This window comes from Semicossyphus pulcher, unplaced genomic scaffold, assembly GCF_022749685.1.
Source record: "Semicossyphus pulcher isolate SPU_LCO1_2020_fin unplaced genomic scaffold, fSemPul1.0.p SCAF_7, whole genome shotgun sequence".
NCBI classification, from domain to species: domain Eukaryota; kingdom Metazoa; phylum Chordata; class Actinopteri; order Labriformes; family Labridae; genus Semicossyphus; species Semicossyphus pulcher.
The window spans coordinates 7,289,425-7,309,601 of record NW_027211748.1 but is presented as its reverse complement, the minus strand read 5'-3'; the positions used below and the strand labels follow the sequence as shown (position 1 = coordinate 7,309,601).

The window sequence follows — 20,177 nt, the reverse complement described above, 5'->3', positions numbered from 1 at the left end:
TGCTGTGTGTCTCTTACCTGGAGAAGACATGGCACCAGGATGCACTATGGGAAGAAGGCAAGCTGGCGGAGCTAGTGTGATGCATAGGCAATTCATGTAGATGTAGATGTTACACGTATCAACTACCTAAACATTGTAGCAGACCAAGTTATGGAAACGGTGTTCCCTAATGGCAGTGTACTCTTTCAGCAGGATAATGCGCCCTGCCACACTGGTTCTGCAAACATGGTTCAGGAATGGTTTGAGGAACACGGACGAGTTCAAGGTGTTGACTTGGCCTCCAAATTCCCCAGATCTCAATTCAGCCGAGCATCTGTGGGATGTGCTGGACAAACAAACCGTCCGTGCCTCGACGGGTCGGGGCTGTTTTGGCGGCAGAAGGGGGACCTACACGATATTAGACAGGTGGTCATAATGTTATGGCTGATCGGTGTGTACTACATGAGTCTGCTTGATTTTAATAGGTGATATTGACTCTTTTGACAAACTATAAAAATGTGTCAAAATTACATACATGCTAATGTGATGAATTTAAGAGAATAAGCAAAGATGCAAGAATTTAGTTTAATTGGTAACATAAAAGTGATGACAAATCCTGAAAGCATTACTTTTTTTTTAACCGGATGTTAACAGGGCAACAGTATCTGTTTTCAATGGAAAGTGGATTTAAGTGTTAACAGCAACATGAAAGGCGCTGAAGTCCCGTTAAAAGACTGTTATCCTAGCTTCATTGTAGCTGACTCACACCCAGAGCACACTAATGCAGCGGAAACATAAACACCATGAGGCGTTTGTGTGTGCGTGTATATATGCTTTCTGTGAACTCAAGGACACATTTCCAAAAACAGTGACTCATAAAGGTTGTATTTAACTTTTTACTCCTTTTTAATCTCATAATCTAACAGCAGTTATCTAAATCAATGTGGGAGATATTTGGTTTAGAGAGTGATACTTTAGGAAGTCCTCCAAAAGCAGCAGGACGACATTCGCCCTCTGATTCATGTTTGAAGTCCTCCCCAGAGGGAGACATAATGTCACTTCAGACCGTTGTCCTTTGGGAGCTTTTAGGTCTGTTGGGGATTTCTTTGTGCGACCTGCACGCTCACAGCTTCAAGGGATGCAAAGCCTTTTCACTTTCCCTCTGCGGTTATGAAAGCAAGTGTATTTCTCCTTCTCCTTTGAAAGGTTAGTGGGTGGTACACGCACAGTTATGCAGCCGCAAGTGACTCATCCAGCCGGTTGTCAGCGTGCTCGTCTGTCCCGCGCGATTGTGGCTTCTTACATGCCTACAGCCGCCTTGGATGGCTGAGCAGAATACCAATTAGCGAGGCGATTTCCCAATCTGTTATTTAGTGTTTTGAACACTCACACACACAAAAACACTCCCACTCACTGACACACAAACAGACTCTTAAAGCAGAACTTGACCTTGGTCCTGATCTGATCTCAGACTTTGCAAACACAGTTCACGCTCTGAATGTGTCTCGCATTTTAGATCAGTGAAGCCCCCTTCTACATACACAGCTACAGTCCTGCAGCATCACCAGACATCCCGCTTCTCTAATCCCTCATTACTGCAGGTCTCCATGATTACGACTCTGTCACTCCACTTTAAAGTCCGACCCCACATATGCAGCCGCATGGCTGATTGCCCAGTTACTTTCTGTTTACAAATGCGCTCAAACATAATTTCCACTTTTCTTTTTTCCCTATTTATCTACTTTCAATTCTGCCCTCGTGCATGGCGCGCATGCACGCCCGTCCGTGCACACGCAGCCTCGGTTGTTTGTATATGCAGGGATATTTTCAAACAGAGCCAGTGAAGGATATACAGCCGGTGGTAAACACAGGGTCTGAAGGTGGAGTGTCGGTGTTCTATCTCCTCTGTTTGTTTACAGGAGCTATCTGGGCTCTCTGCAGGGCAGGGAGAGAGATGATGGATGGAGACAGTTTGAGGAAAAGGGTACTTCTCCTTTAATAGAAATCTAACCTGGGGTTTTTAAGAAGGATCAGAAATATTGTAGTGAAGCAAACGTTTTAAAAACTGCCCTTTCACGGCCAGAACTCAATGCCTTAAGAATATTTCAATGAAGCATTTCCTATTGTTTACCTCCGTGTAGCACCCATGTTTTCCAGTTTATAGACATGCCACCTTAGCATACAAAGTTTATGTAACTCTACGACTCAACATGCAATACAGGACAGAAATAACAGCTATAGGGCTCCTTTTTAAAGCCCAAACATCTGTGCAGAAGCCCAAAGTAGCATGCATACATGCATCCATAAACATTTACATACTTGTAAACACTGATTTTGAACATGACCCAAACATAGGCTCCGGATGTCACTGATTACCATGAGTGTTGTGTTTCAGAGATGAGTCACCTACCTCGCCTGCAGTGATTTACACTCCGACCTGTACTCTTTAGTTGATGCGTAAATACTTAATTACCCAACATCCTTTGCGAGTTTAAAGAGGACTCAGACATGTGACTGGTGTGCTTTGCAGTCAGATACCAGCAGGTCTTTGCCAGTGGGCCAAAGCAGTGTCCTATTTTCAACCAGAGACTTTGTTACACCTACAAGTCTTCGAGGTGACAATGCTGTCAAGCGTTGGCACTGTTTTCACGTTTCCCGTCATGGGAGTGTGCAGATAAAAGTTTCACACACTGCATAACCTCAGAGAGGCCAGGAAAAGAGAAACCATCGTGACCTAAATGAGGGCAGAGGTCCTGGTATGTGTCAAGAAAGGAGAAAGCATAGCAGTGAATGCTTTAGAGTCCTTGCTAACAAACGGGAATATAAGAACCAAAGCGATCCTGAATTCTACCTCTCTGGATTTTAGAAACAGTCCTCCCCTGCTGTGCATGTCAGCGACAACCTCCTACTTTGGAAAGCCTCCCTCCTTTCAAACATTCCTTCTGAAACGGTTCCTCTTCAGTGGAGCACTTATGCGGTGAGACACGGCAACTTGTAAACTCAAAGGTCCAACATGTACACAGTGCTAATGACCTCCAGACAACCTTAATTGTGATTGTTAGCAGTTCAGAGCTGCCGTTTTTGTTTCTTAATTGCTTTAAAGGCTACCTTCCGGAATCCAGTCCACCTCGTCTGAGTCATCCTCTTCGTAAACACCAAACACGACCACATCCTCACAGAAGAGTCCAAATAGGCCGTGCTGGCTGCCTGTCGAGGAGGGGAGGTGATCTGTGCCACTCCGGCCGTATTATGAGATCACTCTGAGAATAAGCAAGAAGGTTCAAATCAGACATGCGCTGCTTGTGGTTAGGACTTGTGGCTGAGAGAAAGCTGGGGTTTGTTTGTGTTTGTTTACATTGAAGCGCCTTAAAGCCACCCGTAGTAACCCGGCAGATGTGAAACCTTTTCAGCCTTCCCTCTCCCCTCATATGACTGCTCGGTTCAGCGCTCCACATTTCTACACTCCCTCAGGAACTATAAACGAAGCTTCAGTCGATACGGAGAAACATTTGAGTTTAAAGGTGAGTTAAGTTTCATTGGCCACACTGAAACTAAACCACACTGAAAACCATACACACAAGGTTGGAGTTCAGGCTCTAAAACAAGCTGTTTCTTATTTAGGCCTTTTGCATTTGAGGAGCAAACAGAAACCGAAAAATGAAGCTAGGTCGAAACATGTTGAGATGCATCCTTTAAGTCTTTCACCACCCATGTTTTCAGTAGTTTTGTACATGAAACAACATTTTTAGTGCGGACACATGAGGGAAATCTATAGTCGTTATTTGTGCATCTCTGAGAATGGACGTTTCCCATGTTGGTGGTAACATTATTGTTCTTAACCCTCTCAGGCGACATCACTTTTTCCATCTGTTTGATTCCATTTATGCACATTTTGAACTTGCATAATCAGTTTGAAAAACTGCTACATTTTGTTTTTATTTAGCAGATTTTTTGTTAAACTGACTCTGCATCTGGGTTGAAACAAGACTTGTACAAACACAAGTGAAATGATCACAGCCCACTTTATCTCCTTCTGAGTGAGTCACGTCGACCTCTCTTCAGGCTTATCTCTGTGCAGTTCAAACAATTAACTCTCCCAGTCCAAGGCCGTATTAACAGGTGCTTTATTGGTGCTCTTGGCCTTGTGTACACACTTCCATCTAATAAACCAGACTGATTTAACCATAAAGCTGTCACAGGAGAAGGGAAGCAGTCATTTCCTCTGTGACCACAGCCCAGCGACGGCCCAAACACCACAGATACACTCTTCTGTTCACCTTTGAGCATGTGTGTGTCAGGGCTCAGTGTGTACTTGATGTAGGACAGATTAGCTTATTCTGTTCAGCACATGGTTGTACTTGTACACACTCTCACAGAGGTTAGCGGGCAGTCCACAGTGGAAGAAACTAAAGTTGTTCCGATGTCGTTATCGGTATTGACCTAATACAGCCTAAAATGGGTCAGTGCACTGATCCGAGAACATAAGGGCCTGTGTCCACTAACAGCGGCCACAACCTCAATTTCAGAGCGCTTCTCACCGGAGCTTACTGTTGCTACTGTAGGTTATAAAAGTCGCCTGGTGGCACTTTTGCTTCTCTTGGTAGTGATTCAAGATTCAAGATGTTTATTGTCACTCCGGTTATACAAGAAAGACTTGTGCTGGGACGCTCTGATTAGAAAGGGTTAAATATTAAATATAGAGACTTTCTGAGGCAGCGCTGGGCGTACAGTTCCTGCAGGCGGGGCAGTTCACACCTGGTGATGCGCCGGGCAGTGCACACCACCTTCTCCAGCGCCGTACCAGGTGGTGAAGCAGCCTGTCAGGATGCGCTCTATGGGGCCCCGGTAGAAGTCCCTGAGGATTTGGGGCCTCAGGCCAAACTAGTGACCGTTAAGTCTGTTTTAAATCGCGCTGTAGGCATAATATTTGCTTTTATTCATGGAAATTTAAAAAAGGAAAGTTGATCAGAAGTCCCGCCCCTTGATTTTGATTGGTCAGTAAGGGAGAAGTGACATTGATGAGCGCGGTGGTGTTCCAAAAGTTGAACTGTTTTAAACTGAGAGCGCTGTGAGCACAGAAACAAAAAACAGCTGACGCTGAGGATGCTGAGCGCTGAAAACACTGAACTACATTGGTCTTGCATAGAAAACACTGTCGGTGCTGCCAGCGCAAAACGCTGTCAGTGGACACAGGCCCTGATTTATTAGCCCTACAAAATGTATGAGGTGTTCGTATCATGTACGATAACAAACAACAGTCCGGTGCTAGCGTAGAGTGTAATGTGACTGAAAGCTAGAAGATACCAGCAACGAGTGTTTTTCCACCATAATATGGATGTTTTTTTTATCACACTGTTATCGGGGGTTGTTAATATCAGACAATATACAAGTCAAGGTGTCAGGATTAAGAAAAGTGCATGGGAACATCTCTTGAAGACTCATTTTGTTCCTTAAAAGATGTTTAAAATTGTCACCATGGAATTTTATCATCAAGCTTCCCTATGATCCAAACTTGTTGATCATTTTAAAGTAAGCAACTTCCCACATTCCTCCTCTCCTAACTGTCCTCCCCCTCCCTCCTGACAGACTCTTTACATACTAATTGCTCTTACATGTCTCAAAGCCACCTGTACTCTGCCAGTAGTCTGAATATCTTCAAAGAGATCCCCACCCCGTGCCGTTTGTCTCCATGTACATGTCAGGTCAGTGCAGTTTAAAGCCAGGGGTGTGTGTTTGGTGTGTCATTAGCTTCTCTCTTTCCTAGAATAAAGAAAAAAATGCATCGCTCTCTTTATTCAGCGCACACAGACGCGCACACATCCAAACATCGCCGCTTAATAGATTCCTGGCAAACACAAGCTGTGTTGACAGGAGAGATGAGCTGCTGTTCCTGTCGCAGCTTGCCGAAGGCACAGAGCCGGGCACCGCGTTCAAAGCCTCAAAGCCAGCAGACTTGTTGCTACTGAATCTGCCAACACACACAAACACACTCACACAGTCATGCACTGCGGTATCAAAGGCGGCCGGGCGGGTGCTTGACTATTTGAACAGGTGATTCCCATTTACATCTGCTGCTGACCCTGTTGGCTTCGTGCCTTTTAGGAAGTCACACTGTCAGGCGAGTCAATCACGCACTGCTGGTTTGATGCTTTGAACGCAGTTATTACAGGTTTAATCTGGTCTATTAGATTTGATGAGGAGGTCAAAGTAGGAAGCTTCTGTAATGTTCAAGGGTTACTTTGAAGAGTTTGTGTCTCAGTTTCTGTAATATTCTGTTTGTGTATGAATAAGTTGAACAAGTGGATTTAATCAGAGTTGCATAATATTATTCAGGTGGCTCTGCAGGCCTGTCTGACAGGTTGCCTCAGCTTCTAATGATTGCATTATAAAATTAAAAGACCTGAGGTCTCACAGAACAGGGTGTGATTAAGCAATTTCCTGTCAATATGTCATGTTTAACCCTGTTTGTTGGGCACTCCTGTCGGATTTGTGGTTTCCCCATTGCACAAGATAAGCAGACACAAAATGTAAACTAACCAACATTTTTCCACAGTTAAAAATCCAGCAGAAAAACTCCTTCATTAAGCCTGTTATAACTCTACTGAGCAGTCTCCTCCAGGCCGGCTGCTTCCCTCACCCACTGCCTGATTCAGCCCCTACCAGGTCTCGTAATTACCGATGTCCTGCGAGCCCCTCACCTTGACTTCATCCATTAAAGGCCCAAAAGCCATTTCCCTAATCAGTGCTAGTATGAGGTCTGGCTTCTGGTCGGCTTCTGTGTTTAATGTCAGCGTTACAGACGATAATCTCACTATGATGTTGGTTGTTAGCCACCTGCAGTTGGCTGTCCACCCAAAGGGTGTCATCGTGTGAATGTCTATTCTGTGTTTGTGGCCTTTCAGAGGAAAAACAGTCCAGTGTTTGTGTGGAAAAATACTCATGCACAATCTTCTTTCTCTCCTTTTTTTTGAACCTCAGAGGGGCGTCGAGGGTTTTTGGAAGTCGGTTGCTCACTATGTTCCTCGGGAGCCGACAGAGATCAGAATCCTCAACCCATACTTCATCCAGGAGGCCGCCTTCCAGTTCATAGGCCTGCCCTTCAACAACGGCCTCATGGGCAGAGGGGTAAGACACAGAGAAACACACTTAGAACATCAGGGGGGGGGGTTTGCTCACATTTTGCATAATATTACTAGAATTTGGACATTTTCTTAAAATGATTCAATCAGAATCAGAATTGGGGTTTAATGACAAGTAGGTTTACACATACGAGGAATATTGTTTTGGAGATTTTGAAGCAGAATAATGAACACAGAACTAAAATAAAAGTAAGTAAAACACTTGCATAGAACAAGATTTAACAAAGCAATAAGAATAAAAATATAAAAAGCAATACGTATAATACAAAATATGTACAACAGGTTTGATAAAAAAAACTGTACAGATGTGCAGGATATTAGTGAGTGCAGGGAAGAGAGCATAAAAGCCCTTAAAGGTGACTGAGAGCGGAAAGTCATTGTAACAAAATCATGGAAATGAAACTCATCCAGCAGCTAAACTTTGTGTCTTTTAGAGAAACAAATAAAGCAATAAATTAAGTTGCTGAATGAGTCGATAAAGACATTGTGTTGTCATTAAATCTTAGTATAAAACTGCAGCCATTCAAAACCAATGAAGCCAACGTGAGGCGCCCTAAACACTGCGCCCCGCATTACACAATTGTTTTGTGCTGTAATTGTTGAAGGAAGAAATACAAATGTTACATAATCTGGATTCACTTACAGCCTGTTGCTTTTCTTCCACGAGTTTTGTAGTCAGTCGCACCAGGAGCTCTGATTATGGAACAGCAGCAACAAAGCGATGGCAGGTCTGAAGGAGGGTGTACTGCACCTCAGAAAGGCAGAGCACCTCCAACATTTTCAAAATAAAAGATGGAAAAACAAAGTTATTTAAGAGGAAATTCCAAAACAATTTCTCTTTGTTGACATTAGCAAACTGTTGAATACCTGCTGCAGGCCTGGTCCAGTCTGCAGCAATGTATTGTTTTGATTTGATGCCAGGAGCTGATGTGTGCACTGCGCTCATGAATCATCTGGACTCGAGGCTGCTGTTTCACATCTGACCAGAGAACGGAGAACATTTAGTTGGAAAAAGAGAGTCAATAAATTGCAGCTGGTGCCACCAGCGAAAGAACAGAGACGAAAACAATTAAGCAATAAGTATGGAGCTCTTGAACTGAAGCAGCACATGGTTGGTTATGAACAGGACTGTGTGTTGTTGTGTATCACAGAGTTGTGTGTATGCGTGTGTCTTCTTGGTAAGTTGAGGAATAAAGTGAGAGATTTGGAGGGCATGAGGAGTGTATCACCGTACCTCTGCCCTCTGGGGCCACCACAGCACCCCTGCATGAACTCCACTCTGACACATGTGTTCAACATGTGGGCATCTGGCCTGCGTGTGTGTGTGTGTGTGTATGTGTTGGTCATTTGTGCGGCGCTGTCTCGTACAACACAAGCTGCGGAGCTGTATGATTTGGCACATTCTCTCCCATGAACACTTTCCTGTCTCCTCCGACCATCGTAGTTTATGTTTATGTACGTGGAAATTAATGAAGAGGTCTATTTGTTATACTTGTATTTATGTTGAGTGTGTGTGCGAGTGTGTGTGTAAATTAATGTGTATTAGAAGACGCAGTAGGGGGTTGGCCAGCTGCTTGTTCAGGTCCACTTACCCTGAGGGCTGCAAATCAGTGTAATGATTTAAATGGGGCCTCCCTCCACTCTTTCTTCTGCACCCACTTTTTCCCCTCTCTTGTTCTCCTGCGTCCACACACACACACACACACACACACAGCCCCTGTACCCCCCAGATCTCTGGCAGCCCAGGGCGGTTAGGAAGCACAGTTCAACCCTGTAGATCAATGTGTCGTAGCAGGGGTCTGCAGGGGTCGCGTCTTAAAGGTAATAGTTAATCACCAAGTGCTCAAAGTCGGTTAGCAGCAGTGGAGGAGAACAAAGACAGAGGTGCAGAGCAGGGAGGGAGCAGATACATGAGAGGAAGTTGGACGCCTGCCTCTGAACTAATGTCAGAAAACAGCATCAGTTTCAAAAGGATAACACCGCACATGTTTCAGTCCATATTGATCCCAGTGTTAGGTTTAATAAACAGTGTGTGATGTTATTTCCTCACAGTCTGCGTCTGTTTTCACTTCAGAACATTCCAACGTTGGGAACAGTCGCTATAACGATGGCACTGCACAACTGTGACGAGGTGGCCGTGGCTGGTTTCGGCTACGACATGAGCACGCCCTACGCACCTCTGCACTACTACGAGACTGTCAAGATGTCCGCCATTAAAGAGGTCAGTTTCATTTTCAGTCAAGTCCTTTGTTGTTCTACATTTGTACATGATGAAGGTGCTCTTTAATTACCAGATTATGAAATGAAATCTGCTGTTAAATTCTCTCCATGCAAATGAGAAAGCATTTTCTTCTGTCCGGCTCTGGCTGCTGGGGAATAACCGAAGTAATGAGTAATAACTGTAATCTTTGATGAGGAGGGACCACCACTCCTGTGCAGGAGGGTGGGGGGCGAGGTGAACACAGAGCATTCACGATGAAGTCTGATGGTAATGTTAGTGTAAGATTTGTGCATGGACTGAACATCTCTCAGATGTGTTTTAGCATCCAAAGATGGGACAGCTCTGAGATGAATGAACGTTGTGGAGACAAACTAAGTGAAAGTATCATTCTGGACGTGTGTTCATATAAGATATAAAGATTTTTTGGGGGGCATTTTTGCCTTTTATTCATGGGACAGCTGAAGAGAGAGAGGAAATATTGGGAGTAGAGAGTGGGGGACGACATGCAGCAAAGAGCTGAGGGTCGAGTCGAGCCTGCGGCCGCTGTGTAGAGGTCTGTGGCCTCTGTATGTGGGGCGCCTGCTGTACCCACTGAGCTAAACGAACGAGCGCCCTGATACGAGCATTTTAAAGGCAAACAATTTGGAGCCCTTAAAACGTCGAAATGGAAAATGTAGTGTGTTGAAGTGTTACTATGTCATACAGTGTATGATAATTGTACCGTCAGTTTAAATATGTGTGTTTGGATCAGATGGCAGACTTTTCCTGCTCTGGCACATTCCTTGTAGGTGTTTTTAATTGATTTCAGACATAAAATTATAAAACAAATTTAATTAAATTGTTAACTAAAAGATTTTACTAATAGAAAATTATATTCTGGCAAATATCCAATTTTCTCCCCAAAATTAAAGGTGAATAATGTGTCAAATGAAATAAATGAATGTAAACATAAACACAATAAATTTTGTTTATATTTATGGTAGTTAGTTAGTTAGTTAGTTTTAAATGAAGCACATTGTTTAAAACAAGTGCAGAGTTCGAACTCTGTGCATGAAATATGAATTAAACTAAACAAAAAAACACTAAAACAGTAAATCTTTGAGTCATAATCAATCAAATAAAAACAGAAACTGAAGAATAAGAAAGTTAATATTTGTAATTCCCTCTGACTGATGTCTCTGCTCTGTCACCAGTCGCTGTCTCAACATGCTCACTGTTTGTGCGTCGCTTTCTAAACACCCTCATGACGGATCTCTCTCCTCTCCATCGCTCAGCTCTTCCTCTCCGTGTTTACTCCGACGCTCGGTGGAATCAAAGATGTCACCCGTGACCCGTGTAAACCATGAGCTCAGTATGATGATGACCTTTGTCTAAACTCCCAGTGAACCTTTGGCGTTTATTATCATCATCCTCATCAGCATTGTCATCCTCGGCCACACATGGCTGATTAATGGAAACAGATTTGACTTTGTTGTTTGGAACACAGAACTACTGACGCTCGATGGGGTTGTTTTAGTTTCTGGAAACGCACTGTGACATTATCCCATCTGGATGGATGCTTTAAATCTCCATGGACGTCATGTTACCAGAAAAGATACACAAAAGATCATGGTTAAAATATCACACAATTAGGCAGCTTGACGCCACTGAGGTGACCCGCTGTGGTGTACGAGACGCATAGCTACTGCACAGGTATCACCGAGTGAAATAACCTAATAGCTCGTTCTTCTCCTACAAACAAGGACACATCCCATTTTCTTGCTAGAAACAAACATCCACCAGGGAGAACCGCCTCCCTGATGTCAGTTTGCAGGCTAGCTAGCTTATTAGCTTCCCAAATATGCTGAACAGCTTGAAAAATTGCCCTGAAATGTTGACATCACATAGTTTAGATGCTAACTAATGCTGGTCCTTACTCTTCAAGCACTGCTTCTTATCTTGTTCCAATAAAACTGTAGCGTATTGTTCCTCTGGTCCTGCTGTGACCCATCAGTTAGTCGTAGGAGGTCCGACCCAGACAGGCTGAGTGTCTCTGGGCCCGCAGGATAGACCAGAGGCAGCTGCAGGGCCAAACCTCCTGTAGCTGTCCGCTTCTTTTCTCCCTCCTATTCCCTCCTGTATGTCTCCTTCTCCACCCTTTGTCTCCATCATCTGCTCTCTTCATCTTTGCATCCCAAAGCACCACACAGGAACCACCGGCTCTGGTTACACGTCAGCCCGCTGCTCTGGATCCTCACAGCACAGCAGGGAGGGAAACTGACCCTGAGTGGCTCGGCACACATACATATGCAAACGTGAACACCCACATGTGTAGACAGTGGGAAGAGAAATCCTTAAGGAAGCTACATGTTTCAGTGCAAATAGCTGGAAACGCTTTGTTTTGCATGTCTGACTTTGTCTCTTCTTCTGATCCCTCCACAGTCATGGACACACAACATATCCAAGGAGAAGGAGTTCCTCCGCAAGCTGGTGAAGGCCAACATCATCACAGACCTGACACACGGTATCTGAGTTTACACCCACGCCACGGTCTCCTTCTGCCTTCCCCAAAGGACTACAAAACAGGAAGCGGGAGAAACGGATCGACTCTGGGAGAAAGAACCCTCAGAATCCGGGCGGCCTGCACACTGTCGGGGTTTTTCATATTAAAGGAGATTATTAAAAACAAAAACAGAGAGAGACTTATGGAGGGTTTCTGTGGAGAGATGCACACATGTGCCTTCTGAACCAAAGACTCCTGCTGACTGAAGCAGGTGAGGGGGGCGTGGGGTGGGTGGGGCTCTTCATCTGCCTGGTTCCTGTCTTATTAAGAGACAGTCGCAGGAAAGCTCCGCCGCTCTGCCCCGCGCTTCGACGTTTACCACTTCCACCCCCCTCGACTATCACATGAATGAATAGCAAGAGCAGAGGTGACATGCTGAATTGCAGACGTCAGAAGTTAGCTGGACTCGCTGGCTAACGCGATGGGGGACAGAGGAGAGAGGAGCGGAGCGTGTGGGGATGGGTGGAGTATCAGCAGTGCCAAACGTACCTCGTACAGAGAGGTGCTCGTCATCTCCTTTAGCTGCCTGAATGTATTCACTTTCCTCAGTGTAAATATCAAAGATTTTTACTGTGCTTCTAAACAAGCTGCAGCAGCCCCACCCCCATCCCTTCACCTGCCACTCATTCATTCATCCATTCACCTTCTTACTGTCTGTCCAGGGTCCAGAGTTACCCCATGCCAAGCCAGAGGACATTAGACCAATCAGAGGGCTGAGCTGTGCAAGTGTTTTGATTAGATACAGACTTTTTGCAGTTTCTCTGTAAAGTTTGTGTCTGTATTAGAGTGACTCTACAAAGCAGGCTCAGTCTGCCTGTGGATCCACAGAGTGTTTGTAGGTGTGTTTCTGCTCAGTTCGAGAGGAGACGTCACCGAAAAGCTAGAAATTAAAGATGAAAACAGATAAATTATTGAAAAGTGTTAATATCAATAAAAACTAAAATTAAATCTGCTTTTTTATAATGATTTTATATGTAAACGGCTCCACACTCAACAGCAGAGAAGATGTGTATTAATTATTTTGGTGCTTCTAAATTATTTCCATCCTGGGACTTTTGGGCTTCATGTTTTTCTAGTTTATCATCTCTTCTTTTCCGCCCTTTTGTCTCTTTGTAAATCCCTCTTCCTCTCCGTTCGCTCACCGTCTCCATCCCTTCATTAGCTGTCGGCCTCCAGACATACAGAAACACATTCTGTATGTCGGGTCCCCGCCTCCAGCCGCTGCAGATTCTCTTGTTCTTCAGTAAATGGTGAAATCTGGGATTGTAGAATATGAATATATATATTTTGTTTTAAGGTTGATTTTAAGTATTTATTTTGTTACAAATTCCCAATGTTTGGTCACAGGCAGGCCTGCTCTCTCTTCACTTGACTTTGTTTCTTTGAACTCGCCACCTCGTGCTTCCTCAGAGACTGCAACATCTCTTAGCTTGAGACAGAAAAAGTGTTAAATCCATTGATCAATCTGTGTTTCATTGGCTCAGTGTTGAGTGCTCGCCAGCAGAACTTTATTCATGTGCTTTATGGAGCTTCTGTCAACAGAATACGTGTTATTTTCTGACATGTCATCACAGTTTCTTTTAATTTCTTCAAGTTGAGAACATCCAGGAGGCGATGACTTTTATATCTAAAATTAATATGCTGATCGGGCCGTTGCACTTTACAGATGAAGGTTTCGCCACATGCTTTTCCATACTTCAGCACATCAACATGTTCTCAGTATTACACACTCAGACGCTTTGACATCAGGTTCTCGAGGAAAGGGAAGTAAAAATGTCAGAATGTCACATCTGTGTTGCTTTTTCTCATCTTATCGAATGAATGCAATAATCAGCTTTATGTCGTCACGGTGCGTTTAAACACTGCTCCACCAAAGCAGAGGTTTGTTTTCACACTTTTTCAGATGAGATTTCAGGGGGTTTTACCTCTTTTTAGTTTCTACTTCAGCATATTCACTGTACACTCACACACATAGAAGATGTTCACAATCATTCTTCACAATCAGTAAGCTGCTCTTATGTCTGTCACGTGCTCCGTCACGTCTTGAAGGACATGAATGGATCATTTTTGAGACTCTGCCTTTCTTTGTGTTTGTTTTGTTCTGAGAGCAAAGGTACAGGGATCAGCTGACCATTGCACTTTCACGAGGCGCTGTCAGTGCCTTACACCTCATCACCCAGAAACTGTAGCGAGGAGTTTGACTAGTTAAAGTAACAGCTGATTCTGAAGTTAGATCAGCTGCAGGTCAGAACAGGTCACTCCTCGTGTCTGTGGATTTCATCTGTTCTTACATTATATCAAGGATCATCAGGCCTTAAGTCATCCTGACTGAAGGTCTTATACTGGTGGTTTTGTGTGTTTAAGCCCATAAACTACAAATACACAGGTGTGTTTTAAATGCCCTCTGCTCGGGCTGTCACGGTACTGAATGTTTCTAACCGCGGTGAAACACTACGCCCCCTTGCAGATCGGCGGTGAACCGCCGCCAGAGTATGTTTAGTGTATTTAACTACAGCGCGTCCCCCAGACGGTAAAACATCATTGACGCGAGTGAACACAACACGAGCGGTGGAAACGCGAGTTTATTAACCATTACTATGTTTGTGTGCTTAATTGTTGAAATCTGTGACGGGCTAGTCGTTGTTGTAGCAGCTAAACTTGGGCTCGTCTGCGCCGATAGATTAGCACAGAGGGTTGAAACAGCAGTTCTCTAGTTTTTTGCTGATCACAGTGATTTTTAAAACGAGTTTGTTCATAATGTATCGTTCTGTATGGAAAGATGAGGTGCTTCCTCGGGACGTATGGATAGTGAGTTAACTGCATCCCTTTAGATTTAAATGCGTCAGAGACGCGTACCTAGCAACATCACTGGGTCTATATATAAAAATATATTTTTCAATAATAGCGGCGATGACGGCCGCTGGGTGCACCCTGCGGTTGGTGTCACGTTACCACAGTATTGCGGTTACCGTGACAGCCCTACTGTCTACTGAACGGCAGCTGATTCTAACGCAAGAAATGACCAAATCCCACGTGGTCCATGGTTGCTTAATGTTGTCTGCAACATTGCTCATAAGCTCTCTGGTTTTTGGCAGCTTGCTACTAAAGACGAACGTTTTATACATTTCAAGAAGCTCAGTTTGCCTACCATGAAGAGTACATCTCAGCCTGCGAAAGCGTTTGATTTGTTTCTTTTTAAGGCTGATGACAAACTGCAGGATCTGGTGTTTTTGGAGCATGACTTTGACTCGTACTTTGGACTTCAAGTCAGATTTTTGTTGCTCTCTGCTGCTACGAATCTCTCCCTTTAGACGCCGACTTTATGTGAGTGCAACGCCAAATCAGTGGAGTACCTCTGTAATGCTTGAATCCTTGAATGCACCAGCAAGTGGGAGTTTAAAAGTGGTCCCTTCCGACTGCAGAAGATATACTATATATGTACATCAAAGGTTAGACTGTAATAGAGTACTGTATTACTGTATGTGACGGCAGCAGCTCCTTGGAAGGCTGGAAACGAGTCTACAATCTCAATGCATGTTTTGGATAATGGTCTTCTGTGCAATTTGTAGTCGAAAGGGCTTAAAAACAAACGCGCCAAACCACCAGTGTGTTCTTTACAGCTTTGAGACTGAACAGATCCTGAGTTGGAGGGAAGGTCTTTTCTTTTTTCTCTTATTTTTCCTTCTAGGTTTTGAATTTTTACGAATGCTGGAGGAGTTCAAGCGGCTTGAACCCAAATCGCCTCTTCAGATCTCCTGTTCATTAAACACAGAATGTATTTGCTTCATTCATCACCATATTTCTACACTTTTATTTTTACATTTCCTCATTTCATCAGCGGGAAAGTCAAAGTGATCAAAAGTGTTACTGTTTCTTTTTTATATACAGTTCTAAATGGCTTTCTGCAACACAATAAATACATTTGTAATGGATATTTGCCTGTGCATGTTGTTTGCATCTTTTGACTGCTTCTGTGGAGCAGATGGATGTTTTTCACAGCTCAACATTGTGTTTTTGTTTTGTATTTGTCTTTTTGTACATACATATTTCTGTACACTGTGAATTTTCAGTATATATAGTAAATATTTTTGACGTATTTAGTCGACTTTCTGGTTTATCTCAACAGAGGCACGGTACTTTTCATTCTCGATCGGTGGCCTGAACGTTTTTGCAGATGTCCTTTAAAAGCAGTGCGGCCTTTGAAACCACTGACTAGTGTGCTGCAGTTGATATAACAGTCCATCTTTAACAGTCTGTGTGTCGTCTCTCAGAGGCTGCAAACTGCAGGAAACTTGCGGTAAAGATGAAGGAGGGATGGAGCAGACGAGGAGAAGTGGATTTCCTCTCCTCCTCTGTCCTCTCTATCTCCTACCTGCAGAGCCAAAGGAAATTATTCCATCCTGCAACCTCCCGACTTCCTCCCTGATATACTCTCCTCTTCTCCCTCATCTTTCTATTTTTCTGTCTCTTCCCATCTCTCCTCCGTGTATTTCTCTCTCCTCACCTGCTCGACCCTCAGGCAGATCTTGTTTCATTGCTGTAGCCCTGAGGGACCCATTGGAGACCTGTTGCACACACACACAATAAACACACTAGTGTTCAGCTGCAGCCGTGAAACCCTCACTCACTTTCACACACCACAACATCCCCATAAAGCGGAGGAGCGTCTCTGAGAACGAGCGCGAGCGGGCCGTCCAGCTGTGGTCGTGTAGGCCGGTGTTGGTGTGAGGTGAGAGAGCACTGAGGGCCCTTAAAGCGCCGCTGGGCCGTCCCATCCTGCTGTTAATGGGGTGCCAGAAACTTTCGGTCACGCCTCACCTCTTACCAAAAACCACCTCTCTCTCGGCCACTCTGACTCAACACATTTCCTGACCTCCACAGGGTGGGATGGAGGATATTTGCCACCTGGGAGCTCCCCGAGGCAGCTGGCTGTACGGCCGGCTGGAGGCGGGCCTTCCTGTCCGTCCGGCAGACAGGGGTACGAGCACGCCTGCACCTCCTCAGCCGATGGGCCCTTTATTCTGTGCGACAGGTTCCCCGCCCCTCCTCCTCTCTGAAGGGTTGGAACGGAGGGGCCACGACCCCCGGGCCTGAAATTTAAACTCCTCGTAAAAAGAGTTGGAACGGGGAGAGAAAACATCCATTGAGACTCCCTTTTTTTCCCTCTGTTTACTCAACGTCGGGTCAGCTGAGCTGAGGGAAAACAACATTCCCTTCTCCTCTCTGTGGCCCACATTCTGTCAGTTCACCTTTGTCTCTGGATGGGACACACCTACGGGGCCGTCATGCACCTGTGTCACTGAAGGGAGTGTTTCTGCCTGTGCTGTCAGCCTCTGAACTGTTAGTGCACTGAGATTATTTCTAGGAAATATCAATGAGGATAATTTCAGAATGACACAAAACAGTTAAAAAAAATCTACAATGAAATGTGAAAAGATGTCGAATCATTGTATCTGATGGTTTGTCTGCCCTGCTGCCATGGAAACAGAACACACAAACAAACACTCAGAGGCTGAAAGCAAGTCATAAACATCTGAAAGTGAAAACATGTAAGAAACACTCAGCTGGGGCCTTTAGGATCAAGTATAAGGAGGAGACAATCTTGGAGTTGTGGAAGATTTATCTCTAAGATATTCTATTAACTGTCAATCAAAAAGATGGTAAAACATTCTGCATCAAAAAGTGTGTGAAGTAGCCATCCAACATTCAGGACCTCCCAGCATTCAGGTGCTGGTTGGTATGTTAAGCCATGCTAGCTTCCGTCGAGGACTGTACAGGTGGTTATGTAACAAGTAACGGACGGATTGACATGAAATCTGTGCAGAAATTCATCGTCACCGAAGAATGTTTCTAAATAACTGGAGATCCCTGACTTCTTCTTATACTTGAACATTTTGACTGGAGTTCATGAAGCCCACAAGGACAAAACTTGACCTAATGAAGATTGTAACCATTGTCACACTCCTCCAACTGAGCTGATCGTTGTGTTTGATCTTTGCCAGCTAATGTTAGCACGCTAACACACTGAACTAATGTGACGATCACAGTTAATATTGTATTGCTGCACCTCAACAGTAGCACCATCTTCTCTAGCAAATGTTAGTATGCTTACTAGTTAAACTAACAAAGTAAACTGTTTTTACTGATACACATCGACATATAACCGTCTATACGAGCTAAGGTTAGCATGCTAACACATAAAACTAATAAAAAGATCATACCAAACATTTTACTGCTAGACATTGATATGGTAGCAATGTCTATGCAAGCTAAGGTTAGCATACTAACACATTAAATTAAAATAATCCATACATTAAACATTTTACTGGTAGGAGTACACATGGACATTGTAGCACTGCCTATGCGGGCTATGGTTAGCATGCTAACACATAAAACTAATATGATGAACATAGTAAACATTTTACTGCTATACAACGACTTGGTAGCACTTTCTGCATGAGCTAAGGTTAGCATGCTAACATATGAAACTAATATGACAACCAGTAAACATTTTACTGGTACACATTGACATTGACTAAGATAATGAAAAGAGTAAAGAATTTACATTAGCATTTAGCTCAAAGCCCCTCTGTGGACATTAAACTCTTAGTTGTATAAATTAGGCTACTTAAATGATTAATTGACGATCAAAGTTGTCGCTGATTCATATTTGATCGCTGAACTAATATTTAAGCTGCACTCCCCTGAGATAAGACTGAGGCCAGAGTGACTAACTGAAGTATTAGCATGCAGTGCACATTGTTATACTAGCACCTATTCTCTGCTCCGCCTGCATCTCTCCACAATATAGTTCCTCTAATCAAGTCATGCTGACTCTTTGCTTTAGGATTTGTTTATATGAGCAGTGATACAACAAATCTGGAGGACGTCTGCAGGATGAAGCTTTGAAACGCTCCGATGAAATGTAAATTACTGTAGATTTATTGATGTTGCTTTCACTCGTTGGAGCTAATGTGGAAACATGTTGTTATGGACTTCACGGTTTCGCTCTTCCAGCTGAAGTCTGACTTTGTCCCACAGATTTGTTTTACAGATTCGGCCCGGGGGCTTTGGACAGCGAGCTGTATGAGGGGAGTTCACTCTTGAAATGTGAAAACAAACTTTTGCAGCTGGAACCCGCCCAAGAAAATAAAGACACCTTTAGATGGAGACGAAGGAACAAGCAGCGAGGAGCAGTGACCTGTGACTGCAGCAGAACCGTAGAAACCATGGAGGAAATTTAATATTTCACTTAATTCCTCCGTCACATCTGGAATATTCACTCTCATATCTCTGTCTGTCTCTGTCTTCTCTCCTCAGAATCATCACCCAGATCCAAACCCCCCATCCTCTCCCCCATCAGGTCCTGAACTTGGATGAAGTCAGCTGCTCCAATGGTCCAAACAGCATCCTGAGGAGCACCTGCGCTCTCTGGAGAGTATAGACTTGGCTTTCACCAGTAACAAACAAATGATTAAAATCTCATAAATCCTTGTTAGAAAAGTCTCATAAATTCAGTTTTATATTCTTACAAGGAAATGAAAAATTCCACCGCAGCCGTCATGATCCTGCAGCCTGCCAGGGACCAAACCTGCATGTGTATGTAGTGCTTGCTTGGGGTTTAACTGTGGGTGTACAAACAGTGTCATGCTGCAAATCCCTCTCACAATGCAGAACAAGTTCATCATCATTGCTCAGGATGATGGATTATGTAGACACGCTTTGTAAATGTGCAGCCCTGATGCAGTGTGGTGCCCTCTGCTGAAACTACCTCCTGAATTCTTATTTATTTCATACATTGGTTCATTTTATTGACTTTATTTACTCTGCAGGCTGTTAACAGATCTTTAAGAGAAGAACTTGCGGTCATTAATAAGTGGGATGAGGGAAATTGGCTTGTTCGGGGTGATGTCAGGAAGAGAAGGTTTGTATCTCTCCTGTTATTATTCTCATCTTTATTATCAGGCAGTACATTCCTGTCATGCACCTCAGCTGTGTGCATTGTTGCCTTGTTGGTCGCTACTATTAATAGCGCCGTGGCAGAGACCAGGATCCTCCCTGCATTTGTCTCTTTCTCGGTGCAGAGAGTGGGCCCGGAGAGGAGAGCTGAGGAGCTGTTTACCCAGCCTTTGTGCTTGGCGGGCCGCGGTGTTTGCCCTGCAGGGAGTGCCTCAGCTGGAGGCCCTTTCCGTGCGTCGCAGGGTGGGTGGGTGGGTGGAGTGAGGTGGCAGGACTGAGAGGGACAAAGTTGCAAGGTGGAGGGTTGATAGGGGCAGGGAGCTCCATCGGTGGAGGG

At 44.2% G+C, this 20,177-nt stretch overlaps 1 protein-coding gene across 6 annotated transcripts in view; it reads left to right on the top strand.

The window, feature by feature from the left end:
- The window catches only part of st3gal3b (ST3 beta-galactoside alpha-2,3-sialyltransferase 3b), a 57,922-nt gene extending 41,945 nt beyond the window's left edge, over positions 1-15,977 (top strand). For all 6 annotated transcript variants that reach the window (XM_069684591.1, XM_069684595.1, XM_069684594.1 and 3 more), the window contains 3 exons: positions 6,958-7,104; positions 9,193-9,339; positions 11,761-15,977. In XM_069684591.1, coding sequence (XP_069540692.1) covers positions 6,958-7,104; positions 9,193-9,339; positions 11,761-11,850 — 384 coding nt within the window. In that variant the 3' untranslated portion in view covers positions 11,851-15,977. The remainder of the gene's footprint in view (positions 1-6,957; positions 7,105-9,192; positions 9,340-11,760) is intronic.
- Positions 15,978-20,177: the final 4,200 nt, after the last annotated feature.